Source organism: Rhincodon typus, chromosome 3 (assembly GCF_021869965.1).
Source record: "Rhincodon typus isolate 14 chromosome 3, sRhiTyp1.1, whole genome shotgun sequence".
NCBI lineage: Eukaryota > Metazoa > Chordata > Chondrichthyes > Orectolobiformes > Rhincodontidae > Rhincodon > Rhincodon typus.
The window spans coordinates 26,364,010-26,373,900 of NC_063334.1; the positions used below are offsets into that span (position 1 = coordinate 26,364,010).

Sequence of the window (9,891 nt, forward strand, 5' to 3'; positions counted from 1 at the left end):
TGCTTCCTGCTCCTCTGATGCTGCTTGGCCTGCTGTGTTCATCCAGCTCTACACCTTATTATCTAAGGTTGTGAAAAGTTTGTTTCAGCCCCATACAGTTGCTGGGAGAGGAGTGGACTCAGCTGAGGAATGCAGTTTGTGGCGTGGAATGAAGACAATAGCTTCTGTAATCACAAAAGCTGAAAAGATGATATCCTCATAACAATGTAATAGAATAAAAAAAACCATAAAAGTATTAATTTCTGCTGTTCTCATACAAAAAGTTAAAGAAGTAATACTACCATATTTCTCATTCATTGGTCTTTACAACGAAGGAGGGAGTAATACAATACAATACATTGAAATGAAACTGATAGAGAGCATCTACCTTTGACAACTCAAACATTGCCTGCATTGCTGGCTCATCCTCTACAAAATCATCTTTCACATCTGCATCCAGTGTCAGGTAAGCCATGCCTTCAATCGCCCACTTTCTCGTACGAATGTCAATATTTTGATTGCATAGCCACCTATATATGGAATTTAATTCAGTTAGAGATAAAAAAAAAATTTATTCTATTCACATTAATCCATTCGAAACATATCCTGACATTCAAATCAGGAACTATAACGTCATGTGCTGATGTTAGTTGATTGATCTGCTCATGAAGCTATCTGGTTTACAGACAGACATGAGAAACGTCAGAATGTTTTATCTTTTTAACTTGTCACTCATGACCACAATGTTATCAGCAGTCAATTTGCACACAGCAAATTCGCACAAATGCTGATGTCTTAGTAACGGAGAAATCAAGAGTGTTTTTATGGTGTTTATTGAGGGATAAATATCAGCTAGAACACTGGGGAGACCTATTTTTCAAAAAGAGTGATATGGGATCTTTAACATCCACTTGAGAGGGCAGCTGCGGACTTAGTTTTCATTTCCACAAGTAGTCTGTATCTCTCACATTATAGCATTCCCTCTATTTCACTGGAAGCATCGGCCAAGATTGTCCATTCAAGTATTTTTTTTCCTTTATTCGCATCGGCCAAGATTGTCCATTCAAGTATTTTTTTTCCTTTATTCATTCATGGGACATAGCATCACTGCTCAGGCCAGCATTTATTACTCATTCTAACTGCCCAGAGGGCAGTTAAGAGTCAACCATACTACTGTGGGTCTGGAGTCACATGTAGGCCATTCCAGTTAAGAATGGCTGTTTCCTTTCCTAAAGGCTATTAGTGAACCAGATGGGTTCTTCCAATAATCAACGGTGCTTCATGTTTGGCATCAGACTCTTTTCTGAATCTATTCAGATTCGACCACCTGCCATGGTCTCCAGAACAGTACTGGGGTATGTAGATTAATAGTCTTGCCATACTAACATTGGGCCATCACCTCCCCAGTATGTCTCCCAATCTTCCAATTTAGAGGCATATATGCTATCCACAGAACCATGGCTGACGCACACACTGCAGCTTAGATATACCAGTGTGTACATATAATATATAGCAAACATTTTATTAACCAGCACCTATGGGACAAGGAGTATTGATCAAGAGATCCCCATAGCCAATGCAAAAACACACACTAAGTAATAGAAACATAATCCAGGGAATATACAGATCACTGATATACCTACATCATACTTTGCCTTAAATAAAAATTACCAGCAGAGAGCGTTCTCATTAGCACCCTCAACTGACTAATCAGTCATTGCAGACCTCAGTACTTGAGGAGAAATTGATTTGAAATTGAATCATCAGTTGATATTTCAAATGGGCATTCGATTGAACAACAAGTATATTTACATTGAGGTAAATAAATTAAATAACTATAATAATTGGATGGAATAATACAGTAAACATTGCATATTTGAGGTATAAAGTTTTTGCCAGTTTAACAAGAATGTTGGTTCATAAGGTGTCTGTCAAAACAGAATTTGAAATACCTTTATTTATCTCACCTTCCACAATGAAGCCTAACAATTCTTTCAGTCATAAAATCATGCAGCATAGAAACAGACCCTTTGACCCGCCATGTCTATGCCAACCTACAAACACCAAACTATACTAATTCCATTTACCTGCACTTGGTCCATAGTGTACTATGCCCCAGCATTTCAAGTACTCATCCAAATGATTCTGAAATGTTGCAACAGTACCTGCCTCCAACACCCTCTCAGGCAGCATGCTCTATATACCTACCACCTTCTGCGTGAAAAAAATGTTCTTAGATTTCCTCTAAACCACTTGCTGCCTACCTTAAAATTATGCTCTCTGGTCTTAGACACAGAATCCCTACAGTATGGAAGCAGACTATTCAGCCCATTGAGTCCATACTGCCCCTCTGAAGAGCATCCCACTAGATTTACCTCCCTACCCTATCCCCGTAACCCTGTATTTCCCATGGCTAATCCAGCTAGCCTGCACATTGCTGGACACAATGGCCAATTTAGCATGGCTAGTCCTCATAACCTCCACATCTTTGGACAATGGGAGGAAACCAGAGCACCTGAAGGAAACCCACAAAGACACAGGGAGAATGTGCAAACCCCACACAGAGAGTCGCCCAAGGCTGGAATTGAGCCCAGGTCCCTGGCACTGTGAGACAGCAGTGCTAATCTCTGAGCCACCATGTCACATCTGCCGAGGAGAAGTGATTTTTATGATCTACTCTGTATATGCCTCATAATTTTGTCATACCTTAATCAGACACAAAGTAAACAAACCCAGCTTATCTAATCTCTCCTCAGTACTGATACTTTTCATCCTTGACAGTATCCGGGTGAATCTCTTCTGCACCCTCTCCAGTACAATGACGTCCTTCCGATAGCAGTGGCAACCAGAACTGCACACAGTATTCCATCTGTGACCTAACTAACTTATTGTAAAGTTGTCACAAGACTTCCTTGCTTCCACATTCTACGTCCCAGATAATGAGGGTAAGCATCCCATATACCTTCTTCACTACCCTATCTACCTGTACTGACTCCTTCATGGATCTATGGACTTGTACACCAAGGTTCCACCAAGATTAGTTGTGGAATGTAATTTAAAAATAACCTGCTTCTCCACACAAACTCATTTTACAATATCACACAAACTACATATAATCTTCAATTTCTCATATTACCATACAAAGTTTTGTTAAAGATTTGGTTAGTGCAATTGATAATACCTTGATAAAATTGGTTTAAAAATTATAAAGAGAGATACACTTTCATCAAAATATCATAGACCCATTTACAACAAAGTTCTTTCAGATCGTTATCAACACGTAATCCACAAAAGTTGGAGTTAACATAAAACAAATTTCTGATGTTCCACTGGAGAAAGGTGGAATATGCAAGACTTCTCACCAACCTATACTGATTCTTGGCCCAGCAGTATCTCAATTTTAACATTCTCTTCCTTCAGTGCAAATCCTTCCATCATCATGCCCATGCCAATCTCTCTAATTGCCTGTGGAACTACAGCTCTGCAAAATACTTGCATTCCTCAAATTCTGGATTCTTGAGCACTCATAATTTTTATCACACTACCATTGTGCATTCAGCTGCCCGGAGCCTAATCTGTGGAATTCCCTCCCTAAACCTTCTCAATCTCTCTTCCCCAGTGTCTAACACTCCTTAAAACCAATTTGTTTGACCAAGCTCATCTGTCCTAATATATTTGCATGTGGCTTGTTGTCAAATTCTGTCTAATAGTGTTCCTGTGAAGCACTCTGAGCTTGTTTCCAACATCAAAGGTGCTATATGAATGCAAGTTGCTGTTATAATACTGTACTTGTGATACTTACTTTCTGCATTGTTTTGCAAGTTTTTCAGTGGATCCCTCAGAAAACTGCCTCAGACTGTAGTCAGTACCCCCTGCTGATCCAAGCTTGCACAGACCCTATCAGGAATACACACAAATTGGTAAATGTATTTAAATAACAACTCTTCAAACAAGTAACCTGCCAAGTCCTAAAAATTATGATCAACACTTTCATTGACAGATCAAGAAAGTTGATTTTAAGAGATGAAATATATTAAGAAAATCTGCTCACTTTGCTTAGTTCCTATTCGTGAATGACGTTTAAAGAGAGCTTTACATGGAAAATAAGCCAGTTAAAATATTCCTTCATTTGTGAAAATATGGGAATAAAAACCAGTAATAGTATGTGCAAATTGACATTGCTAACATTAGATTGTTAATCAGCATTGTCCATGGTTATGGTAGAATATGACCCACAAGAAGTCAAGAGAGTTAACCACCACTGCGACTGAAGTAATCTGTAGCTGAGTAAGCTGAAGGCCACAAAAAAGGCAGTTACAAAGTCTTAAATAAAGCAAGGAGTTGTGGATGCTGGGGATCTGAAACAAAAAAAAATGCAGAAATTGCTGGAGAAACTCAGCAGGTCTGGCAGTATCTGTGGGAGGAAAGCAGAGATAACACTTTGAGCCCGTTCTGATGAAGAGTCACTGGACTCAAAACGTCAACTGTCCTTTCTTCCCACATATGCTGCCAAACCTGCTGAGTTTTGCCAGCAATTTCTGTTTCAGTTACCTGTTAGCCAGTGCTTCAGTCAATGTTCATTACAGAATTGTCCATTTATGAATGTAGAATGCTACAACTGCCTGGCTGTCATCTTGAGAATTTGGGAAAAGGTACCTGGAGAATATACTGTTGGACAGAAATGGTAGTTACCACAAATTATTGTGGAACTGCAGCAAGCCAGTTGAGATCCATACAATTCAGAAGCACAAGGATGTCCAAACAAAATTCAGAGGGCATTGTTGTCCAAGGAGCCCCAGTGGATGTGAAGATTGACTCAGAGGCACCAGTCAGACAATTGAGTTGCTACACTGCCAAAAATTGAGGCAGCATCAGTTGGAGAAATCATGCATAGAATTAAGAAGTTATGGAGGAGAGAAAATCCCCATAATGGGAAGGGTGACAGTTCCAGTCATCAACAAGGAACAATGGCAAAATTACCCATTATCACCAGAAACTCAACCTAGGTCAGAAGGAATTTGTTAATAACACTGAAGTTAAACAACTACAAGAATTTTCACACAGAAGCGAAATTCATGAAACAGGACCACATATTCTTGAGTGTTTAGTGAAACTGGCCACCCGATTCAAGGACATTAGGTCCACATACATGTCAAGAAGAATTCCAGACCAGTTTACAGTAACTTTGTCCAGTACTTTAAGTTATAAGAGAGAAGATAGAACAAGAGCTGGAAGACTAGAGTTGGAAGACATTATTGCAGAAGTTGAACAGAGTAGGTGGACTACTCCCAAAATGGTCGCAACAAAGATAAATGGAATTGTAAGATTAAATAGGGATTATAAGTCAGGGACCAGAATCTATTCCATCTGATAATTGGTCAAAAGTTGAGAGTTTGCTCATGTTTTGTATGAAGATTGGACTTCTTTTCAAAACTAGGTTTGATAAATACAGATTTGAATGAGGTAATGAGTCAAAGTTTCATATAACTATTAGTAACCAGGTGGATGGATTTTAAGTTCATAGACTTTTGGTGGTTTGTTAGCCTGTGGAATTTTTCAGGGAATAATGAAGCAAATTTTGTAAGAAATTCAGTGAGTGGTGCATTAGTTGGATGATATTCTCATTTCAGCTCCAAATAGGCAGATCCATGATGACAACCTGAAGAAGGTGCTCCAATGTTTGGAATTGAATGTCAGCGAAAACAGTCAACTGTGAAATGGTTAAATTCTGGAGAGTATTTGGGTCTTAGTGTAGTCAAAGATAAGTTACTTTTAACCCAAAGCAAAGTTCAAGCAATAAGAAATGTGCTACATCTTCAGAATATGTCTGTGCTCGGACTTTTTTTGGGTCCAATGAATGATTATGGTAAATTCATATCAAATTTGGTGACCTTATCACATCCGTGAACTGAACTCTTGGTTTTGGCAAAGGAGTGTGACAAAACATTTAAGTTGTATTAAAGTAAATTGAAAGATGATACAATTCCTGCAAATTATAGAATGTCAAGAAGGATTAAGCTTTGATGCCTCTCTGAACTGAATCAAAGCTGTGATATCTCACACGTTGAATAATGGTGAAGAGGAACCAATTCCATTTGCCTCAGGTACATTCAGTGTCAGTGAGTAAATTTATGCTCAAATAGAATGAAGCATTGTCTTTGATTTTCAGAATGCGAAGCGTACTAATTACTTCTATAATTATCGATCCACCATCAAAATCGATCTTGGCAATTAATGGTTATTTGGATTGAAAAGCTCTAATATCCAGTTTGGCTGTGGTCTGAAGACAGAGATGGTTTTTGTTTCTGTTTATTAGTATAACAATAAGTAAAAAGGTAAAATTGGGTGGTCCTAATAGACCATGGAGCTGATCTCTCATAAGAGAGAGAGACAACTGGTTGTGGTTTAACTTGTGAGTCACAGATAGGTAGATAAACAGATATACAGGTAGAGACCACAAGATCTTTCCAGGCACAGAGAGACATGGGCATTAGTGAGAAAGTTGGGAGAATCACGCAAGATTGGCAGTGAGGAGCTTCCCAACATCGAAAGCAAAAGAACCCATTTTGCAGCCAAGTGTTGAACAGCAAGAGAAGATACTCACTGGTGAGCAACACAATGCCTATTTTTATCCACTGTCGTCCTCGTCAGCGCATTATCACAACTCATTAATATGCAGTTTCCAATTCTCCCAGCCACCAGATAGAAACTAGATGGCAACAAGTTCCAACATTAAATTCAATGCAATAACCTTGTTTCTCCAGCTCATTGCTTGTTCCTTTAGACCTCCAACAGTCACTAGCAGCTCAGGGCATGCTCCATGAACAATGACCGTATAAACACTCGACTCATTGCCCCCACTCCACTCCCCCCTCCCCCATATGGGTGAGGAGCGCAAATTATGTGGTGAGTTTGGGGAGAGTGAGACAACTTGCTAGGTCTTATGAAGTGAAATCTTCATTGAAACTTCCACAAATATCCCCATCCTCAATGATGGAAGAGCCCAGCACATCAGTGCATAAGATGAGACTGAAGCAACCACAGAAATCTTCAGCTAGAAGTGCCGAGTGAATGTTCCATCTTGGCTTCCTACAGTGGTCCCCAGCATCACAGATGGAAGTCTCCAGGCAATTCAATTCACTTCATATTATATTAAGAAACTGAAGCATTGGATACTACAAAGCCTATGGACCCTGACAACATTAAGGCAAGGCTCAAGAACTTGCCGCTCCCCTAGCCAAGCTGTTCCAGTACAGCAACAATGCTGTCATCAACCCGACTATGTGGAAAATTGCCCACGTATGTCCTGTAAACAAAAAGCAGAAAAATCCAACTTGACCAATTACTGCCCCATCAGCCTACTCTCGATCATCAGTAAAGTGATGGAAGGTGTCATCCAACAGTGCTATCAAGAAGCACCTGCTCAGAAATAACCTACTCAGTGACGCCCAGTTTGGGTTCTGCCGGGGCCACTCAGCTCCTGACCTCATTACAGTCTTGGGTCAAACCTAGACAAAAGTACTGAATTCTAAAGCTGAGGTGCAAAATGACAGCCCTTGACATTAAGGCTGCTTTGTACCACGTGTAGCATCAAGAAGCCCAACAAAACTGGAATCAATGTGAATTGGGGGCAAAGTCTCTACTGATTGGAGTCATACCTGGCACAATTGAAGATGGTTGTAGTTGTTGGACATCAGTCATTTTAGCTCCAGGATATTATACAGGCGTTCCACAGGGTGGTGTCCTGGCCAAAACATTTTTAGCTATTTCATCAATGATCTTCCTTCCATCATAAGCTCAGAAATGGGGATGTTTGCTGATAATAGCACAATATTAAGCACCATTCATGAACCCTCAGACACTGAAGCAGTCCATGTTCAAACACAAGGTCTGGTCGATATCCAGACTTAGCTGAACAGTGGCAAGCAACATTCACCAGTAACAAGTGCCAGGCACTGACCATTTACAATAAGAGACAATCTAACCACTGCACCTCGACGTTCAGTGTTACCACCACTGAATCCCCTGCTATCAACATTATAGGACTTACCATTGACTAAAAACCCAACTGGACTCGTATATTAACAAAGTGGCTACGGGAGCAGAGGTTAGGAATACTGTGGTGAGTAACTTACCTCCTGACTCTCCAAAGCCTAACCACCATCTACAAGGCACAAGTCAGGAGTGTGATGGAATACTCCCCACTCAAAAAACTTGATGCTTGCCAGGATAAAGCAACCTGCTTGATTTACACCACTCGCACAAGCATCCATTCCCTTCACTACTGATACTCAGTAGCTGTAGTGTGTACCTCCCACAAGATGCTTTGCAGAAATTCACCAAAGCTCCTAGGCAGTACCTTCCAAACCAACAAACAAAGCACTTTCCAAACTCACTTCCATCTAGAAGGACAAGGGCAGCAGATATATGGGAATGCAACCATCTGCAAGTTCTCCTCCAAGCAAGTCACCATCCTGCCTTGTAAAGCATTAGAAGCTTTTGCATGGTTTGATTGCTACTTTTATTGTTGCCCAGAGGAAATTTTGTCTGACAATGGATATCAGTTTTCCTCAAATGAGTTTTCAAATTTTAATGAGAATGACAGGGTAAAATGCATTAGTGTTCTAACTTATCATCCTGCTTCAAATGGAGCAGCAGAACACACAGTACATGTTGTTAATATCCTCTTGTTCAACAAATGCAAGTTAGAAACTAGAAGAATTGCCAAATTTCAGTGAATCACAAACTGGTGACGTTTTTGTTTATTTATTGTACCACAATCTCCAGCTGGTAGAAAGCCAGCTGAATTGTTTCTTAGAAGATAGCCTTGAACAAGGATTTCATTGCTGAAGTTCAGACAGTGGAATAAAAGCAATTGAGAGAGAAAGGGAGTCATGAACAGAGTTGAGTGAAGAGAAAGAGCATCCGAAGTTGAAGCAGAAGATAAAAGATGTCTTCATAAGTGGCTCCCATGGAGAATTGTACAAATATATGGTTCTTGCAAATATTTAGCCAAGATGTTTGATAGTGGAAAGGTTAGCCTTGACTTGCAGATCATGTTTTATCTTCAGAAGTTCATGAAAAGGAAGGGAGTTGGGAAGAATCAAATGGAGCTGATGAATTGGATAATTGGAATACAAGGAGGGTACAAATTGTTACTCCAACAAAAGTTAGAAACCAGTTTAGATCTGAGTTAGTGCCAGACACACATGTTTGATAAAGGGGAAATTCAATTGAAGACTGTCAGAGAAAACATCCCCTCAATCTCAGGCTAAGACAGGTCAATGTCCTTCCCCATGTTCTACAGGTTTGAGTCAGGAAAGAAGGTAACCTCTTAGGAATTGAAAACCAGTGGTTGGGTTAGACTTGTAAATAAATTGAAAACAAGAGATGTGATAATTGTTTGGAATTTTGAATATTATGTAATATATTCATTAAGGAGTAAAGAGTGTAATAGCATCTTGTGGCCATTTGTTTCTATGTACCTACTCGAATAAACAAGTTTAGTTTGGGGTCATTTTCCATGTGTTGCACATTTTTTAGTCTGCCCAAAAAGATCACATAAGGTAGGGCATTCTCACTTAAAAGAGAAAATTCAATAATGGCCTGAAAGGGATCATTAAAATTATGAAGTGGTTTTCTAGGTTACATATAGAGATGTTTCCATTTATGGGAGAGACCACAAATGGGGTCTACAAATATAGGACAGTCACTAATAAAACAAACAGGAAATTCAGGAGAAACTTCTTTCCCCAGAAATTGACATGAATGTTGAAGTCACTACTGCAGGGAGTAGAATTGTTTCAGAGATAGTAGGAACTGCAGATGCTGGAGAATCTGAGATACCAAGGTATAGACCTGGATGAACACAGCAGGCCAAGCAGCATCAGAGGAGCAGGAAGGCTGACGTTT

General features: G+C 39.7%; 1 protein-coding gene across 1 annotated transcript in view; it reads right to left on the bottom strand.

Annotated features, from left to right (window-relative positions):
* Positions 1 to 289: 289 nt before the first annotated feature.
* LOC125481053 (protein unc-45 homolog B-like) overlaps positions 290 to 9,891 on the bottom strand; it is a 10,613-nt gene continuing 1,011 nt past the window's right edge. Inside the window, exons 2-3 of the mRNA XM_048620054.1 lie at positions 3,782 to 3,876; positions 290 to 509 (exon numbers count right to left, since the gene is read on the bottom strand). Of these exons, the coding sequence (XP_048476011.1) occupies positions 290 to 509; positions 3,782 to 3,876 (315 nt within the window). The remainder of the gene's footprint in view (positions 510 to 3,781; positions 3,877 to 9,891) is intronic.